The sequence below is a fragment of the Erythrolamprus reginae genome, chromosome 1 (assembly GCF_031021105.1).
Source record: "Erythrolamprus reginae isolate rEryReg1 chromosome 1, rEryReg1.hap1, whole genome shotgun sequence".
In the NCBI taxonomy this organism is placed as follows: Eukaryota; Metazoa; Chordata; class Lepidosauria; order Squamata; family Dipsadidae; genus Erythrolamprus; species Erythrolamprus reginae.
The window spans coordinates 397,860,263-397,880,673 of record NC_091950.1 but is presented as its reverse complement, the minus strand read 5'-3'; the positions used below and the strand labels follow the sequence as shown (position 1 = coordinate 397,880,673).

The 20,411-nt window shown below is 42.7% G+C and overlaps 1 protein-coding gene across 1 annotated transcript in view; it reads right to left on the bottom strand.

Moving 5' to 3' along the window:
* Positions 1–20,411, bottom strand: part of RNF43 (ring finger protein 43) — a 70,662-nt gene that overhangs the window by 10,703 nt on the left and 39,548 nt on the right. The window contains exons 3-5 of the mRNA XM_070735058.1: positions 14,611–14,685; positions 7,713–7,844; positions 2,750–2,851 (exon numbers count right to left, since the gene is read on the bottom strand). Of these exons, the coding sequence (XP_070591159.1) occupies positions 2,750–2,851; positions 7,713–7,844; positions 14,611–14,685 (309 nt within the window). The remainder of the gene's footprint in view (positions 1–2,749; positions 2,852–7,712; positions 7,845–14,610; positions 14,686–20,411) is intronic.

Here is a 20,411-nt window from a genome sequence, read left to right as displayed (position 1 = left end):
ATACATACACAAACATAAATATAAAAAAGCCTGGGGGAAAGGTGTCTCAACTCCCCCATGCCTGGCGGTATAGATGGGTCTTGAGTAATTTACGAAAGACAAGGAGTGTGGGGGCAGTTCTAATCTCCGGGGGAAGTTGATTCCAGAGGGCCGGGGCTGCCACAGAGAAGGCTCTTTCCCTGGGGCCCGCCAAACGACATTGTTTGGTCGACGGGACCCGGAGAAGGCCAACTCTGTGGGGCCTTATCGGTCGCTGGGATTCGTGCGGTAGCAGGAGGTTCCGCTTATGGTGCTAACCAGCGAGATCCAGCCATGAGCGATATGCAGCGGTCTAACTGTGAATTGTAAACTGTTTATAACTGTTTTTAGAGGTTTTTGTATTAGGCTTGCCTGCAGAAGTGGTGAACGCTCCAACACTAGTGACTTTCAAGAAAAAAATGGACTGCTATTGGGCTAGTGTGATGTAGGGTCTCTTGCACCAGCAGGGGGTTGGACTAGATGACCTGCAAGGTCCCTTCTGACTAAAATGAATGAATGAATCAATGAATGAATCAATGAATGAATCAATGAATGAATTATTATTGTTGTTGTTGTTGTTGTTGTTGTTATTATTATTATTGATGTTTTATATTTCTGCTGCGAGTCGCCTAGAATCCCCAGGGAGTTGGGTGGCATAGAAATTGAAGAAATAAATAAATGAAGAAATATAAAACTCTTGTAGCAGGCTCAACATATGGCAGATATGGTTGGGAGGATGCAGACAAAAAAACGCAACTCTTTGATCTTTGAGCTGCTGCTGGGAAGCCAGGCTGAGTCAGACTAGGAAGAGAATCTAGTTTTCCTTGTACAGGAAATGATTATTACAGAATTGCTGGCAGTTAGATGGTATATAAATTTATAAATAAACTCACTTGGCAGCTACTTTTTTCAAAATCATCATAAAATCTTTCAGTAAAATAATTTATTATATCAGATCAAAATTCAATTGTGTCCATCTATACCAAAACCCTGATATAAAGAAGCCTGCTGCTCAGTCTCTCTAGAAATGGAATGATACTAGTTTGAGTCCAATATTAAATAAAGTACAGATAGTCCTCAACTTACAACGGTTCACTTTTTGACTGTTTGATGTTATAACGTTACTGGAAAAAAAAGTGACCTATGACCAGCGGTGGGCTACTAGCCGGAACGCTAAATTGCGCTCGCCGCCGCAGCTCGCAAGTGCTTGTGGGGCCAGCGCGATTTTGCTTCTGCACCTGTGGAGGTAGCAAAATCGCACGTGGAGCCACAGGTGCATCCGTATTTCAGTGAGGTTTTTTTGCTTCAGCGCATGCCAAAACACAGGTGTGCGATTTTGCTACCTCCACAGGTGCAGAAGCAAAATCACGTTGGCCCCACGAGCACTTATGAGCCGCCGTGGCGAGTGCAATTTGGCATTCCAGCTAGTAGCCCAAAAGCTGCCTATGACCATTTTTCACAGTTATGGCAGTTTCAACATCGCCATGTGATTTACGTTTGGATGTTTGACAACTGACTCACATTTATGATGGCTGCAGTGACCCAGAAACACGGGATCCCAGTTTGCAACATTCTGACAAGCAAACTCAATGGGCAAACCAGATTCACCTAACACCTGTGTTACTAATTTATCGTAACAACTGCAGGAGTTCACTTAACGGATGTGGCAAGAAAACTTGTAAAATAGGGCACAGCTCACTTAACACATTTCTCACTTAGCACCATAAATGTGGGGATCAATTGTGGTCATACGTTGAGTGCTACCTGTATTATTATAGGTTTGGAGCGATTTTATGCATTGTGGAGTAAATCCAGTTCTTGTGCTTTGTGAGTTTTTGGTGCCACTGTAAAAATATGGGTCTGACATCCAAAACCTATAGTTCAAATTCCTTGGGAACCTACTTACTTACTGACTTACTTACTGACTGACTGACTGACTGACTGACTGACTGACTGACTGACTGACTGACTGACTGACTGACTGACTGACTGACTTACTTACTTACTTACTTACTTACTTACTTACTTACTTACTTACTTACTTACTTACTTTATTTATTTATTTATTTATTTATTTATTTATTTTTATGCCACCCTTCTCCTGAGACTCAGGGCGGCTCACAAGAAGTAAATACAAAGCATGTAAGAAATACAATATATATATATTGTTTTATCGTCTGTTGTGAGCCGCCCCGAGTCTTCGGAGAGGGGCGGCATACAAATCTAATAAATTATTATTATTATTATTATTAAAACACTCAATACTAAAACATATAATTTAAATTCTAAAACCCCAATATATTTTAAAAACCAATCAGCCACATTCATCCTATCATGTCATAGGCCGGGGTAGATGTTAAAATTTCACTGGCCCCAGGCCTGCAGGCAGAGGTGCGTTTTTACAGCCTTACGAATGAATGGGAGGTTGGGGGCGGTATAAATCTCCGGGGGGAGTTGATTTCAAAGGGACGGGGCCACCACAGATAAGGCTCTTCCCCTAGACCCCGCTAAACGGCATTGCCTGGTTGACGGGACCTGGAGACCTGACCGGCCGCTGGTATGCATGAGGTTAGGTTGTATGCATCTTAGGTTGCATTCAAAGAGACTTGTGATTTTCATGGATCACCAGGAAATATTAAGTAAAATATTAATCATGTTATCAGAGAGGAACATTTTCTGGAAGGATTGAGAACACTCGATATCAGATGGAGTCCTATTAAACAATTCTTACCTGATTTCTGCTCGGCTGACAACGAGTGCGAGCGAAGAAGATTACAACAATGACCAGTACAGTACTCACAACGGTGAGGAGTATCCAGACATCATAATCTGGCTGTTGGAAAAACCCAAGAGATTAGAGCTCTGCCATTCATCCTAATAGGCAACCTCACATGATACACCAAAACACATCAGAATAGTGTGGTGATTAAGCATCAATTCAGATCTCTATATACCCATAGTGTTCAGTGGTTTACATTACATTATCCTATCATTTAGTCAATAATTTGATTAAACCATATAATTTATCTGAGCAGGAAATCAAACAATATCACGGTAACATACAAGAGAAAAGTAAGATATATAAATATTGCTAATGCAAAAAGGAGTAAAGGAGAAAAGGTTAGATTAAGCTTGAATAACTAGAAATTCCACATTAGAATATTAAGTTTCAGATGGTGATGATTAGGCAGAAAATAACAGAAATGTGTAGAAATATCAAATATGGATACAACTTAAATTAAATACTTAAATTCCAGATACAGAAAAAAAAACCTACCTGGGAAGGAATTATAAAAATATAAAGGGGATTAAGGCTAGAAATATGAGGGATATCAGCAGAGTAGAGAAAGGATAAAGAATGAGAAATCTGAGTACAAAAGGAACAAATAAGGAAGTAGGAAAGGAAACTATTAAGAACAAATCCTACTCCCAATCAACAGATTTACTACAAGGGGAAAAAATCTGATAGTATTATAACTAAACAAGAATGCAATAAAAGCTCACACATTAACAAAGAAAAGGCTATTAAGATAGGACTGAGTGGTTCTTCAGAATAAGAAGCTTGGAAGCTAGACTGATAGGCGTCTAGATGAAGGACATCTAAGACAACAAATACAAAGAACAGGACGTGAGGCAAAAAGATGATTGCAAAAGGTCTGCAACAAATAAGTTATTGAGCCAGACTGGACAGGTGGAATTATTACATAAAGGGAAGGAATCAAGGTTTAGGGCTTTAGCTCACCTAAAAGTGCTAATTGAAAGAAAAAATTCAGACACAGCAGCAGCAAGAAAGAAAAAAAATCACCAAAAGTGGGACTGAAAAAATAGGAGGATATTACGGGTAGTCCTCGATTTACAAAAGTTTGTTCAGTGCCTGTTTGAAGTTACAACAGCACTGAAAAACGTAACTTATGTCATTTGCATTGAAGGGCTACAAAAATTTTTACTACCACACCATGGCCATGGCTTATTTTGTGGGTGTGGCTTGCCGGCCATGTGACCAGATAGGAGTGGCTTGACGATCATGTGACCTGGGGTGGCTTAAAAGTCATGTGACTGGTTTAAAGGTGGCCAACTTGACGTCACTCACGTCAGGGGTTAGGGTTAGGGTGCCTGGCCTCTCCTCGTCTCAAAGAGATAGAATTTCTCTATCTATTTACTATTACTGAATATCCAAAATATACTATTTAATTCTATGTATATATGCCATATGTGTACATATATATTACACACAGGCACACAAAAATATACATTATCTACTATATAAACTGTATGTGTATGTACACACACACACACACACTCACAACTCTTCTAAAATTATACACATTCAACTTCATTTACTTTGATAGGAAAAACATACCCAGAGCCCAGAAGGTAAAAAAAAAAAATCATAATTTTTCTACCAATTCTGCGTACCTGACCCTACCCGTAGGAGCCCATCACTGGTATTTGTCATACTTTACGACTGTTGCAGCATCCCTATTGATGTTGAGATGCTTGGCAACTGGTTGATATTTATGAATGCAGCCGCGAGAGCCATCGTGGGGCTTCCAAGATTCGCCCATGTTTCTTCAACACTCCGTGGCTTGCATTGGCTGCCGATCACTTTCCGGTCACAATTCAAAGTGTTAGTCATGACCTTTAAAGCCCTACATGGCTTTGGACCAGATTACTTCCGGAATCGCCTGCTACCGCACGAATCCCAGCGACCGATAAGGTCCCACAGAGTTGGCCTTCTCCGGGTCCCGTCGACTAAACAATGCCGTTTGGCAGGCCACAGGGGAAGAGCCTTCTCTGTGGCAGCCCCGGCCCTCTGGAACCAACTCCCCCCGGAGATTAGAATTGCCCCCACCCTCCCTGTCTTTCGTAAACTACTCAAGGCTCATTTATACCGCCAGCCATGGGGGAGTTGAGATATTCCTTCCCCCTAGGCCATTACAAGTTATGCATGGTATGCCTGTGTGTATGTTTGGTTTTATAATAAGGGTTTTTATTTATTATTTATTTATTTATTTATTTATTTATTATTTAGATTTGTATGCCGCCCCTCTCCGAAGACTCGGGGCGGCTCACAACAGAATAGAACAAATCATAAATAATCAGAAAACTTTAAAATTTATACAAGCTTTAAAAGAACCCCATAAACTAACAGACGCACACACAAACATACCATGCATAAATTAAACATGCCCGGGGGAGGTGTTTCAGTTCCCCCATGCCTGACGGCAGAGGTGGGTTTTAAGGAGTTTACGGAAGGCAGGAAGAGTAGGGGCAGTTCTAATCTCTGGGGGGAGTTGGTTCCAGAGAGTCGGTGCCGCCACAGAGAAGGCTCTTCCCCTGGGGCCCGCCAACCGACATTGTTTAGTTGACGGGACCCGGAGAAGGCCCACTCTGTGGGACCTAATTGGTCGCTGGGATTCGTGCGGCAGTAGGCGGTCTCGGAGATATTCTGGTCCAGTGCCATGAAGGGCTTTTAGTTGTTTTATTATTGGATTGTCACATGCTGTTTTTATCATTGTTGTTAGCTGTCCCGAGTCTACGGAGAGGGGCGGCATACAAATCCAATAAATTATTATTATTATTATTATTATTATTATTATTATTATTATTATTATTATTATGGTTGCATTGTCCTGGGGTCGCGTGATCATCTTTTGCAACCTTCTGACAAGCAAGATCAATGGGGAAGCTCGATTCACTCAACAACTCTGTCACTAATTTCACAACTGCAGTCATTCACTTACGTGGCAAGAAAAGTAAAATGGGACAAAACTTAGAGTTAACCTATATCTCACTTAGAAGCATGAATTCTGGACTCAACTATGATTGTAAGCTGAGGGCTACCTATACAAAAACCCCTGAGGTCAGTAGTGGGTTCTAAAACCCATTGCTACCGGTTCGTGCTTCATGTTTCCACATGCCTGCAACATTTCTACACATGAGAAGTGTCCTAGGCAGGTCACCGGAGTATCCCAGGTGGGTGGGCGGAGCATCCTGGGCAGGTGGGTGGAGCCCACCCGCCCAGAACTGGGCCGAACCAGGAGCAACCCACCACTGACTAAAATGCGTGGATTTGGCAATAAATTGATTTTTTTTTTAAAAAAACCCTAACTGACATTTCCAAGAAAAAGAACAAGAATGAAACTCGTTTATATGTCTGTTTTGTTTCAAAAGTAAATGGCCAGAGCAGAGAATAAAGGCATTCAACAACTGGTTAGAGGAAAATCCAGGACCATTTGCCAAAGAAGCAAAATAATAGCTGAAAGCAACAGGGAAAAAAGAGGAAGAGAGGATCAAACTCTTTCACAATGCAAATCTGCGCCATGATAGGATTAGTGGCATCTTTTGACAGCTTTGATGTGAAAACAAAAAAATTGGGAATAAGCGAGGGGCAGGTAAAAGAAGATAATAAACAGGTAAAATAAACAGAAACCTCCTGGAGAGCAGCTAAATTTAACCAAGGCATGAAGAAAGAATGAATAGAAAAAATATGAAAATCAAAACCATAAATGTCACAAATATGCCTTAGCTAAATTCACACAGTCAGCATAGAAACATAGAAACATAGAAGACTGGCGGCAGAAAAAGACCTCATGATCCATCTAGTCTGCCCTTATACTATTTTCTGTATTTTATCTTAGGATGGATATATTGTTATCCCAGGCATGTTTAAATTCAGTTACTGTGGATTTATCAACCACGTCTGCTGGAAGTTTGTTCCAAGGATCTACTACTCTTTCACTGAAATAATATTTTCTCACGTTGCTTTTGATCTTTCCCCCAACTAACTTCAGATTGTGTCCCCTTGTTCTTGTGTTCACTTTCCTATTAAAAACACTTCCCTCCTGGACCTTATTTAACCCTTTAACATATTCAAATGTTTCGATCATGTCCCCCCTTTTCCTTCTGTCCTCCAGACTATACAGATAGAAACATAGAAACATAGAAGTCTGACGGCAGAAAAAGACCTCCTGGTCCATCTAGTCTGCCCTTATACTATTTTCTGTATTTTATCTTAGGATGGATATATGTTTATCCCAGGCATGTTTAAATTCAGTTACTGTGGATTTATCAGCCACGTCTGCTGGAAGTTTGTTCCAAGGATCTACTACTCTTTCAGTAAAATAATATTCTCTCCTGTTGCTTTTGATCTTTACATCAAAGTTGGCTGAAAAGGGATTGGTGTTATAGCCAAGCACCTTTGGAAGGAGAATTAATTTGAAAAAAGTTGTCCTAGGCCAGGAGTGTCAAAGTCAATTTCATTGAGGGCTGCATCAGGGTTGTGTTTGACCTCGGGGGGGGGGGGGGGGGGCACGTGCCCGGGGAGGGACATGGCCACTGCAGCCCTCTGCCAGCAAACAGACTCCAATTTTGGGTGTGACGGGCTTCTGCAACCCTCTGCCAGTAAAAAGGAGCCCAGATGGGCCACGCATGGCCTTGCTGAGCTCCATTTCCGCTGATAGAAGGCTGCTGGAGGCCATCACAGCCAAAAACAGAGTTCAGGAGGGCTACGTAGAGACACCAGTCCTTCACTGTTTCCAGGGCAGCTTTGCAGGCCATATCTAAGCAATGGATGCAGCCCCTGGCCTTCAGTTTGACATCCCTGTCCTAGGCTAAAGAGGAAACAAAAATACAGCAGATTGACTTCAGATTTTCAATAAGAATCCAGGGAAGAAGAAAAAAAACTTATTTACCCAAGCTGGCATTTCCTTCACCTCAATCTTCACATGGGCTTCACGGTTGTTGTTCACCACTCTCATGAGAAGTTCAGCATTATGGCCCCAGATCAGAACAACAGGATGACTCAGCTCTTGAGGCTTCCTCAACTGTGGAGAGATTGAATATGAGTTGGGCTCTCTGGACCATTCTACAAAACATTCACTTGGCTTGGGGGAAACCTGGAAATCACTTCCTTAGCATGTTTCAGCAAATAGTGGATTCAAGTCTCATCTCTACTGGGGAGATGGCTATCTTAAAATCTCGTTGAGTTGTATGGTACTGCCCAGAAAGCTCTTTGCTTAACAGTCAGTGTAGTGATAAGAAGGCAATCCTAATGACCAGGTGAGACCATCAAGCTGCTTTGAAATCCAAACGGTGCTCCTTTCTGATTTAGCTAGTGATACACTCAGTTTGTTTAATGAATTTATAAGGCCACCCACCTCTCCAATGATACTCTGGATAGCAAATATAAAATGCAAAATAACAACAGTTATAACAAACATACCCACACCCCAGGTCAATGTTTCCTCATTAATAATAATAATAATAATAATAATAATAATAATAATAATAATAACAACAACAATAACAACAACAACATCAACAACAACATCAACATCAACAACAGAGTTGGAAGGGACCTTGGAGGTCTTCTAGTCCAACCCCCTGCTTAGCCAGGAAACCCTATACTACTTCAGACAGATGGCTATCCAACATCTGCTTAAAAGGTTCCAGTGTTGGAGCCTTCACCACTTTTGGAGGCAAGCTGTTCCACTGATCAACCCTTCTGACTGTCAGGAAATTTCTCCTTAGTTCTCAGTTGCTTCTCTCCTTCATTAGTTTCCACCCATTGCTTCTTGTTCTACCCCCAGGTGCTTTGGAGAATAGGTTGACTCCTTCTTTGTGGCAACCCCTGAGATATCTTTTCTTTTTTTAATAAACTTCATTGGATTTTTCATAAAAAGAGAAAACCAACAAACATACATTTAACATAAATTTGGAGTTGCAATACCCCTGCTTATTCTAGAAGTTAAGTTTCCATACAGAAAGAGAATACCTTATTAATACTTTAAGTCAGCTTAATACTTTAAGTGAAAAGAAGAAAACTCTATTTGATCTTATATATATATAAAACTTTCATTTATAGACTAAATAAAACACAAGATGTAAGTCATACATTTTTCTTTTTCTTATTTATCCATATATACAGTTTATTCCATACTACATAAAATTCTGATTCTTCTTGGTCTTTTAACCGTCTTGTCATCATATCCATTTCAGCGCAATCTAATATTTTCTTGATAACCTCTTCTTCTTTGGGGATATTTTCCCCTTTCCAATTTTGCGCATAAACAATCCTGGCCACCGTCAAAATATGTATAACTAAATGTAAAATTTCTTTCTTATATTTCTGACTAGTTATACCCAATAAATAAAATTCCAGGGGTTTTTTCTATCTCTAGCATTACTATTTCTTTTAAAATTATTTCTATCATTTTCCAATAAAGCTTAACTTTACTACACATCCACCATTGATGATAATAGGTATCTATTTCTTTCTTACATTTCCAACATAATTGCAACCCCTGAGATATCTAAGGATACCCATCCTTTACATTGACATTGGAGTTTCAGAACTAACAGCCTGGCCTGAATGCCTGCAGGAAGAGTTAGCAAGGTCAGGGGTCATCCATATTTAGGGGCAAAGATGATCCTTACGGCAGGAACCATGACAGAGAAGACATGCTTCCTAGGATCCACCAGGTGAAATGACCTCACTGAGGGGCAGGGGTGGGTTCTAACTTACCTCGCCACCAGTTCACTTCCTCCTGTGCCGCTTGAGCGTGCACACATTGCTGTGCTGCACGAAAGCGCAAATGCTTTGTGTGTATATACGCAGTGCTAAAAAACAATATTCTGCGTGTGTGCAAAAGCCAAAAACAAGGTGGCAGTGCCTATGGCGCCACCATTAGAGCCAGTTCGAGGGCATGGCCAACTGGCAATCACTCCCAATTTGGCGAGCAGGAGTTGGAATTCCTACTACGAGTTCTATAGAATTGGTCCAAACCGGGAGTAACCCACCTCTTCTGAGGGCACTAGTGGGTTCCTATCGATACGGATGAGGATGCTGCACCAGTAGAAAAAGTTGAGCTGCCTGCGCATCTTCATATCTGCGGTGTGCGCACACATGAGTCCCAGTGAGGTTTTGCTTCTGCGCAAGCGCAGGAAGCAAGATCTTGCAAGTGCACGTATGTGAGAGGGAGATTTCAGCATTTTTTTGCTTATGCGCATGAAAATAAATCACCGAAATCTCACACAATCGCGATTTTCCTTCCTGCACATGTGCAGTAGGAAGCCAGGTGAGTACCACCGCCGGTAGTACTGCTAACAGCACATTGTGCGGTACCACTGCTAACAGCGCATTGTGTGCACAACTTTGGGTCTGTGGTGCATGCCCCTGAGCCCCAGCTAGGTTTTGCTTCTGCGCATCCGCAGGAGCATAATCTTGCGAGCGGACACACGCACAAGAGAAATTTCAGCAATTTTTTTGCTTCTGCGCATGGAAAGAAATCACCGTAATCTCTCTCACACACATCTCATCGCAAGATTTTGCCTCCTGCACATGCGCAGTAGCAAAATCTCGCTGGAGCACCCGTGCATGCAGCAGAGACCCAAATTTGTGTGTGCAACACACTGGTAGTGGTGGTATCGGCAAGCCCTGCCTGGCTGAGGGGACCAGGATCATGCTCATTCTGTCATATCTAATGAGTCAGGCAAAACCGGTTGAGGAGAGGTGGTCCCTCAGTTACTCTGGCCCCATGCCACACATCACATGAAAAGAGATCATGAGTCTGTTGAAGTGCAACCAAAATCCTGCTGGAGTCACTGCAGAGCACATAGATTGGTGTTATGTGGGAGTATCATGATGCATGCAATTCTGCACGTACTGCTGCATTGTGGACCAACTGATGCTTCTAAATACTTCTGAAGGCAGCATCATGAAGAATGTGTCGCAACAGTCCATGTGTGAGGTTGATTAATGTGAGAATGAGAAGTGCCTCCAATCCAGGAATGGGTACAACTGGTGCATGAGAACTTTTCGTGTGAAAGAGCCCCCCTAGCCATAGGGGGGCTTCTTAGGTATCATGGCACCGGACCAGGGTATCTACGAGACCGCCTTCTGCCGCATGAATCCCAGTGACCAGTTAGGTCCCACAGAGTTGGCCTTCTCCGGGTCCCGTCAACAAAACAATGTCGTTTGGCGGGCCCCAGGGGAAGAGCCTTCTGTGTGGCAGCCCCGGCCCTCTGGAACCAACTCCCCCCAGAGATTAGAATTGCTCCCACCCTCCTCGCCTTTTGTAAGCTCCTTAAAACCCACCTCTGCTGTTAGGCATGGGGGAACTGAGATATTCTTTCCCCCTAGGCCTTTACAATTTATGCATGGTATGTTTGTTTGTATGTATGTTTGCTTTTACAAATAAGGGTTTTTAAATTGTTTTAGTATTAGTTTTAGTATTGGATTTACATGCTGTTTTGTACTACTGTTGTTAGCTGCCCCGAGTCTACGGAGAGGGGTGGCATACAAATCCAATAAATAATAATAATAAAAAATAATAATAATAATCAGCTACCAGACCATGAAGACCCCGAGATTGCAAATCAACCCTGGTTGAGGCAATGTAACTCCGTTCAGAGTTAGCAATGGCAAACAACCAGGTATGGGGAGCTCCAGAACACACAGCCACTCAAGGTTGAAATGAAGTAGTTTCCCCCCCCCCCCCCCCATCCAGACCTACACAGCCTCCAGGCATTGGGAAAACGCAAGCGCCTCAATAGCCACACTTGGACAGCCTGAGGCACAGATATAAAAATAAGTGACATCAGCATACTGATGAAACTCCACCCTATGCCAAACCATATGCAGTGCTTCCATATAGACATGAAAAAGGACCTGGGAGCGAGTCAGTCCCTGTGGCATCTGTAAAGCAGGTGGATCTAACACAAAGGTAGCATTCCAAGGAACTCTGTCCATTCCTTTGGAAGTAATTGGATCAAATTCAGGCCAGATAACCGGACAGCACAGCTGAAAGTCGGACAATTCCAAGCAGATTCAAGCAACTTTATCTAGCAGATCCTCAATGTAATTCTCACATTGAGAATGATCCCCAACTCCACCTTATTCAAAAGGGACCAAATCACTTAAAATGGTTGCTGGTCAGTAATCTGCAGGCACAATAAGGGAGAAGAAATAAGCACACATCAATACCCTTATTGCCACAAGGCCATATCTGTATTCAGTCTTGCTCTTTGTCTTTCAGTTTTCCTGCACATATTAATTCTAAAGCACGGGTGGTTTTTTGCCATGCCGACTATTGTAATCACACTTCCACTAAGTGTGACAAGAACAAAAGCAAGTATCGTCACAAAATATGTGGGTTTAAGATTCTAGTTGCTGGTGCAAACATTCAGTCTTCAAATCTGCAAGACAGGGAAAGGAGTTGGACCAGATAATTTCAAAAATCTCTTCCAACCCTTCAACACTATGATTCTATGATTTAAGGCAGGGATCCCCAAACCTGGCAACTTTAAGACTTGTGGGTTTCAACTCCCAGTATTCTCCAGCCAGCTATGAGAATTCTGGAAATTGAAGTCCACAAGTCTTAAAGTTTCCAAGTTTGAAGACCTCTAACCTAAGACATTCTCTTTCATGGGCCAGGGATGAGATGAAGATTAAGAGCTACCAAAAGAAATCCCTGAATACTGTTTTCCTAGTATTCAAATTTAGTGGTGAAAAAAAAGAAAAAATATTTGTGAATGTGGTGTGATGGAATTGGATTCCGAAGTGTATTTGTGTCATATCCACTGTCACTTTAAAAAAAAAAAACCCAAGCATTGCTTAGCACTACTTTTCCATGTTTCATTATGGCAGAATGGCAGGCCTAACATTAAGAAATATGACATTATCTGGCATAGATGGGGAAGTCTGTACTGTATATCACATGAAAGGGCAGTTATAATATTTTTGTTTTTACTGTCACCTGACACAGGTGGAAAGGGAGTCACCTAAAAGCCAAAATAAGTGAATATTAACAGTGCTGTCTTTCCCCAAAAAACTTTAGTTATCCTCATATCCATTTCTATGCTGGTGACCAGTGATAGTCTCCTATGGGTACAGTCAGGTACGCAAAACCGGTAGAAAAAAAATTGATTTTGTTCTTTTTTTCACTTCTGGGCTCTGGGTATGGTCTTCCTATCGCAGTAAATGAGGTTGGATGTATATAAATTTAGAAGGGCTATGCGTGCATGGGTGGGTGTACATACACATACAGTTTATATAGTAGTTAATGTATATTTTTGTGTGCCTGTGTGTAATATGTATGTACACATATGGCATATATACATAGAATTAAATATATTTGGGATGTTCAGTAATAGTAAATAGATAGGGAAATGGTATCTCTTTGAGGCGAGCAGAGGCCAGCCACCCTAACCCAAACCCTTGATGTTAGTGACGTCAAGATGGCCACCTTAAATCCAGTCACATGACCTTTAAGCCACCCCTCGATCACATGATCGTCAAGCCCTACATGGCATTGGACCAGAGTACCTCCGGAACCGCCTGCTACCGAACGAATCCCAGCGACCGATAAGGTCCCTCAGAGTTGGCCTTCTCCGGGTCCCGTCGACTAAACAATGTCATTTGGCGGGCCCCAGGGGAAGAGCCTTCTCTGTGGCGGCCCCGGCCCTCTGGAACCAACTCCCCCCGGAGATTAGAACTGCCCCCACCCTTCCTGTCTTTCGTAAACTACTTAAGACTCACTTATACCACCAGGCATGGGGGAGTTGAGACACTTTTCCCCCAGGCTTTTTTATACTTTGTTTTATGTTTGGTGTGAATGTTGCTGTTTGATTTTTAAGTAATGATAGGGTTTTATATGTTTTTAATATTAGATTTGTTCCACTGTTATATTGTTTTTATTGCTGTTGTGAGCCGCCCTGAGTCTTCGGAGAGGGGCGGCATACAAATCTAATAAATGAATGAAATGTAATAAATGAAGCCACTCTCACCTGGTCACATGGTTGGCAAGCCGCACCCCCAAAATAAGCCACGCCCACAGTATGGTAGTAAAAAAAAAAATTGCAGCCCTCTACTGCTGGTGACCAACATGCTTCACATGTATGAAAAGAAATGGCTCTGACAATTCCTCCTGTCTGGAGGAATACAGGGGAAGACAGTCTGAGGAAACCAGGCATGAAGAGATAAGAGAACCAGGCTTTCCATAGTCAGTTCAAATGAAAGTCCGGGATTTCTGTTTGCCCGTCTACCTATCATCTATCCCAATTCATGATGGCACTTCTGAAGACATTCCTTTTGTCATCACTCTACTAAACAAATAATTCCCTCAACACTGTCAGACTTTCTACTAAATCTGCACTTCTATTCTACTAGTTTTTCTCATCATTCCTATCACCCATTTCCTCCCATGTTGACTGTATGACTGTAACTTGTTGCTTATATCCTAAGATTTTTATTAATACTGTATTGCTTCTTCATTGCTTATTTGACCCCTATGACAATCATTAAGTGTTGTACCACATGATTCTTGACAAATGTATATTTTATTTTATGTACGCTGAGAGCATATGCACCAAGACAAATTCCTTGTGTATCCAATCACACTTGGCCAATTAAAAAAATATGTTCTGTTCTGTTCTATTCTATTCATATAACTGGCAAATTAATAAAAAATCAGAAACATTTAAAAAGAGGGGAGCGAGAGAAGGAAGTTCTGGCCTCTCACTTCTTTTTTAAAAGCAAATCTGTTAAAAACAAGAAAGGAACATCCCCCCTTTTCTTCGGAATCTCCTTACCTGGTCAGCAGCACTCTGGTCATCTGTAATGTCAAAAAGAACAGCCCGGGCTCCCCTCTCGCCTGCCAGTTTTGCCTGCAAAGAGAGGAAAGAATTCAAGAGAATATATGTGAACAAGTGCATCATTGTGACCACGTAGCCTCTCTCATTCTTTGTTGTCCACCTCAATTACTCCATAGATTGGTCATCTATGGACATTCTCAGTCAGGCAAGTCAAGCTTTTTCCAAAGGTGTTTTTTTCAAGAGACAACTGACTTTCTATTTTTTCTTTGAAGACATTTCGCTTCTCATCCAAGTAGCTTCTTCAGCTCTGACTGGATGGACAACACAACATACGTGCACAGTTCACATCCCAAAATACACTAAGGCAGAAGCTTGTCCACCCCAAGCAGTGTTGGGTTGCTAGCTGGAATGGACCACACTGCATACCGGTAGCGAAAATGCAGCTGCACGCACAGCTCTGCATTGCCGATGTGTGCGAGATTTTGCGTATAAATACGACCTACAATATTAACAGCAATTAAAAGGCAACATAAAAACATAAATCACCCTTACAAAGAAACCATGCATACTCTCAATCCTTCGTGGCTGATTCAGAGGGCAGACTAACGGCCCCAGAATACAAAATACAGTTTACAGAAAACAATCCCAGGTTGGGAAAAGGAGGGTTGTGTAACATCACAATTGAAAAGAGAGAAATGGCCACAAAGGAGTGTATGTACAGGTAATCTTTGACTTACGACCACAATTGAGCCCAAAATTTATGTTGCCGAGCGAGACATTTGTTAAGTGAGTTTTGCCTTATTTTACGACTTTTCTTGAGACATTTGTTAACTGAATCACCGCCATTGATAAGTTAATCAACTGGTTGTTAAAGCGAATCTGGCTTCCCCATTGACATTGCTTGTCAGATGTTTGCAAACAACGATCACATGACCCTGGGAGAGTGCGACCGTCATGAATGAGAGTCAGTTGCCCAGTATCCAAATATAAATCACATAGAAACATAGAAGACTGACAACAGAAAAAGACCTCATGGTCGTTCTAGTCTGCCCTTATACTATTTCCTGTATTTTATCTTAGGATGGATATATGTTTACCCTAGGCATGTTTAAATTCAGTTACTGTGTATTTACCAACCATGTCTGCTGGACGTTTGTTCTAAGCATCTACTACTCTTTCAGTAAAATAATATTTTCTCACATTGCTTCTGATCTTTCCCCCAACTAACCTCAGATTGTGCCCGATTGTTCTTGTGTTCGCTTTCCTATTAAAAACACTTCCCTCCTAAACTTTATTTAACATATTTAAATGTTTCGATCATGTCCCCCCCTTTCCCTTCTGTCCTCCAGACTATACAGATTGAGTTCATGAACTATTTGTTAAGTTGAGGACTACCTTAGAACTGAGTTGCAATGAAATTGGGGAATTCTAAATGACTTGGGATGCATAAATTTTATTGCCAGCCCAGCCCATTTATTCAGATATTTAGAACATTTAGAAGCAGCAATCTTCTTCCCTGAGCCCGGAAGATGTTCCCAGTAGCTGTGCGAACCGTCATGGCCCTTCCGAGATATGCCCATGTCTCTCCAGCACTCCGTGAGCTGCATTGGCTGACGACTGGTCTCTAAACACAATTCAAAGTGTTGGTTATGACCTATAAAGCCCTACATGGCATCGGAGCAGATTACTTATGGGACCGTCTTTTGCCTCATGTATCCCAGCGGCCAGTCAGGGCCCACAGAGTCGGCCTTCTCCAGGTCCCATCAACCAGGCAATGCCATGTGATGTGGCCTAGAGGAAGAGGCTTCTCTGTGGTGGCCCCGGCCTTCTGGAATTAACTCCCCCCAGAAATTCGTATTGCCCCCACCCTCTCAGCCTTCCGTAATGCCTTAAAAATGCACCTCTGCTGACAGGCCTGGGGCCACTGAATTTTAATATCTACCCCGGGCCCCGGCCTATGATTGAATAGTGTATGTTGGGAGGAACATGTATGATTGGTTTTTAAATAAACTGGGGTTTTAGAATATGAATTAGTTAGATTTTTATAATTGATGCTTTTTAGAATCTTAAATGTTAGATTTCTTACATATTTTGTAATTGTTTTTTTATAAGCCGCCCTGAGTCTCAGGAGAAGGGCGGTATAGAAATTTAATTAACAGTAACAGTATTAACAGATTGTGCCCCCTATGGGCCAAAGCAATGCACTGCCCTCCCTCTGCCATGCTCACAGACACTCATCATGGAACTGGACTGGTGCAGCACACTCCTTATAATATCTGATCTGAATCCTTAGTCCAGGGGTCCCCAAACCTGGCAACTTTAAGACTTGTGGACTTCATCTCCCAGAATTCTCCAGCTCCAGATTCACTCCCAGAGAATTCTGGGAGTTGAAGTCCACGAGTCTTAAAGTTGCCCAGTTTGAAGACCTCTGCCTTAGTCGATGCATCTATTTAAAAGGGGGGGGGGGGGTAGAAAACAGGCCTCTATCAGCTGTCACGCTATGTTTTTCTAAGCAGTGTGTACCACTTTAAAACAGCTTTAAAACAGTTTTTATTCAGCTTAAAAATAGAAACCTACCAATATATTAAAAATATAGAAAACCACATAAATCAGTGGTCATGAGCGGTGGAGCAATATCATGAGATGCAAATGTCAAAATGAGTCAGCCTGCTTTCAGAGTAGGTCCAGACTATAATTAGGACTAGGGATGGGCCACAACCCTGGCACATCTGAGAGCTGCTTTTTTGGTTCAATCCTTGGCGTCTCCACATTCAAGGCTTTCTTAAACTAGAACTGGAGGCCTAGGGCTCCGAGCGGATAGCTCCTCTCCAGCCTTTTTTTATCCGCTGCAAAACCGAGAACTGCACCCGCATTTCAAAAGTAACCCAAAAAGCGATTGGTGACTTTGCGTGTGTGTGTGTATGTGTGTAACTTTTGTACGCACACAAATGCCGATTCCTGGTTTCAGCTCAAAGGAGGACAATGGTGCAGCTAGGCCCGCTCTGGGTCAGCAAGGTGTGATCTTGCTTCTCTTTGGAAAAACTCAGGAGCCCTCCAGGACTTTGACTTCCCGTTCCCCTCCTCTCCAGCCCAGCCCAGCCCTGCCCTACTTGGAGGAACAAAGCTCTCCTCTGTTCCTGCCCCACGACGAAAGCAGCCCTGCCACCCAAGCACCGCAGTGCACCCGCCTGCTCCCACTTCTCCCTGGTCTACCTTAAATTCCCTTCCCCACCCCTTCCGCCCTCGCTAGCTGGCTCACCTGCTTCCCTCCCCCACATCCTATTGGCACTGGATCCCTGCCAGGCCCAGCAGGCCCCAAAGCCGCCCGCTGGCTCTGCTTCAAAGCCTAGGATGCGAACCGCAGCCCTGCCTCGCCAAAGCCTGGGGCTGTGTGAGCCATTCAGCGGGGGCTTTTCTTCTTCGCCAGTTCTGAGCTTTGAGCTGGAGAGCGGGCAGACTTCAGGCAGCCACATGAAAAAAAAAAAAGGCAAACAAAGGGGCAGCAGTGGGCACTGCCAGGCTCAGCCTCTCCCCGAAAGAGGAATTTGGGTCTTAAGTCCCTCAGAAGACCTCACCTGTCCTTTAAGATCTGATAGCTAGAGGTGAGCAAAGGACACAGGCAGGCACTTGAAAGCGCTCCGTTCCCTTATCGCTCTTGAGATCTAAGGCTGAGCCCTGGCATGTTCTACCGTTCTCACATCTATGGGGAAAAGCAACACCATCATCGGGGCACTCGGTTTACAGCCAAAGACTTAAATGAACCAGGCAAGGTTCACGTATGCTCAGAATATAAAGAGGGCTGGCATCCTCTCCCACTGCATGAAAAGCACTTAAACTCAAGTTTAGAAACTTAAAACATTCATCTATATTGATAGTAAAGATCTTAAAAGCTGTAGAGTAATCGGGTCAACGGATAAGTTGACACTATTTATGACATCTGATAAATGTATAGATATGAATTTATCTCTTCTTTCTTTCTTCTTCTTTTTAATTTTTTTTATTTTTCCTCTTCTCTTTACTTCCCCTTTTTGTCTCTTTCTCTTTCTCTCTCTTTAGCCTTATTTTCTTCTATATATGTAAGTGCCTATTTTAATTTATAACTGTATACTCTAAATTCATATACATTTGTACCAATATTCGCATAGTCCTTTTGCTTTATGTATCCCCTCCCCTATTTATCTTCAATAAAGATGATATTTTCTTAAAAAGAAAGAAAGAAAGAAAGAAAGAAAGAGAAGAAGAAAAAGAAGAAGAAGAGCACCTGCCCATAGATGGTCCTTGATGTATGGCCACAAATAAACCCACAATTTCCGTTGTTTAAATGAGACATTTGTTAAATGTCTCAGCGACCGATTAGGTCCCACAGAGTTGGCCTTCTCCGGGTCCCGTCAACTAAACAATGTCGGTTGGCGGGCCCCAGGGGAAGAGCCTTCTCTGTGGCGGCCCCGGCCCTCTGGAACCAACTCCCCTCGGGAGATTAGAACTGCCCCTACTCTCCTTGCCTTTCGTAAGCTCCTTAAGACCCACCTTTGTCGTCAGGCATGGGGGAACTGAGACATCTCCCCCGGGCATATACAATTTATGAATGGTATGTCTGTATGTATGTTTGTTTAGAAAATGGGGTTTTTAAAAATATTTTTAAACAGTAATTTAGATTTGTTGTAAATTGTTTTCACTTTGTTGTGAGCCACCCCGAGTCTGCGGAGAGGGGCGGCATACAAATCTAAATAATAAATAAATAAAATAAATAAAGTGAACAAACGTTGCGAAGGGCTGCGAAGGGCGGCATACAAATCTAATCCATAATAAAATAAATAAGTGAGTTTTGCCCCATTTCATGACCTGCTACGGTTGCTAAATGAATTGCTGCAGTTGTTAAAGTTAGTAACCCAGTTGTTAAGCGAATCTGGGTTCTCCCTTGACTATGCAATTCAAAGTGTTGGTTATGACCTTTAAAGCCCTTCATGGCATCGGACCAGAATACCTCCGAGACCGCCTCCTGCCGCACGAATCCCAGCGACCGATTAGGTCCCACAGAGTGGGCCTTCTCCGGGTCCCGTCAACTAAACAGTGTCGGTTGGCGGGCCCCGGGGGAAGAGCCTTCTCTGTGGCGGCACCGGCTCTCTGGAACCAACTCCCCCCGGAGATTAGAACTGCCCCTACTCTACCTGCCTTCCGTAAACTCCTTAAAACCCACCTTTGCCGTCAGGCATGGGGGAACTAAGACATCTGCCCCTGGGCATGTTTAAATTGTGTATGGTATGCTTGTGAGTGTGTATGTACTATATGGGGTTTTCTTTTAAATCTTAAATGTTTTAAATGTATTCAGATTATTTATGATTTGTTTTTCTCTGCTGTGAGCCGCCCCGAGTCCTCGGAGAGGGGCGGCATACAAATCTAAATAATAATAAATAAAATAATAAATGCTTTTCAAAAAGGTTGCCAAAAGGGATCACACATGACCTCGAGGCACAGCCCACGGTCATAAGTGTGAACCAGTTGCCGAGCATCCAAATTTTGATCACACGATCGCTTGGGGATGCTGCGAAGGCTGTAACTGTGAAAAATAGTCATAAGTCAGTTTTTTACATGGCTTAGGGCAGTGATGGCAAGGAGTTTTTTGTTTCTTTCCCATAAGAATTCTCAATGGAGGCTCTATCTTCAGAGGCAAAATACTCTAGAGCAGAGATAGCGTACCTTTTTTTCCGTGGGCATGCGCTATTGCACATGTGTGAGTGCCCACACCCATAATTCAATGCCCGGAGAGGGTGAAAACAACTTCCTTGGCCCCCCCGGAG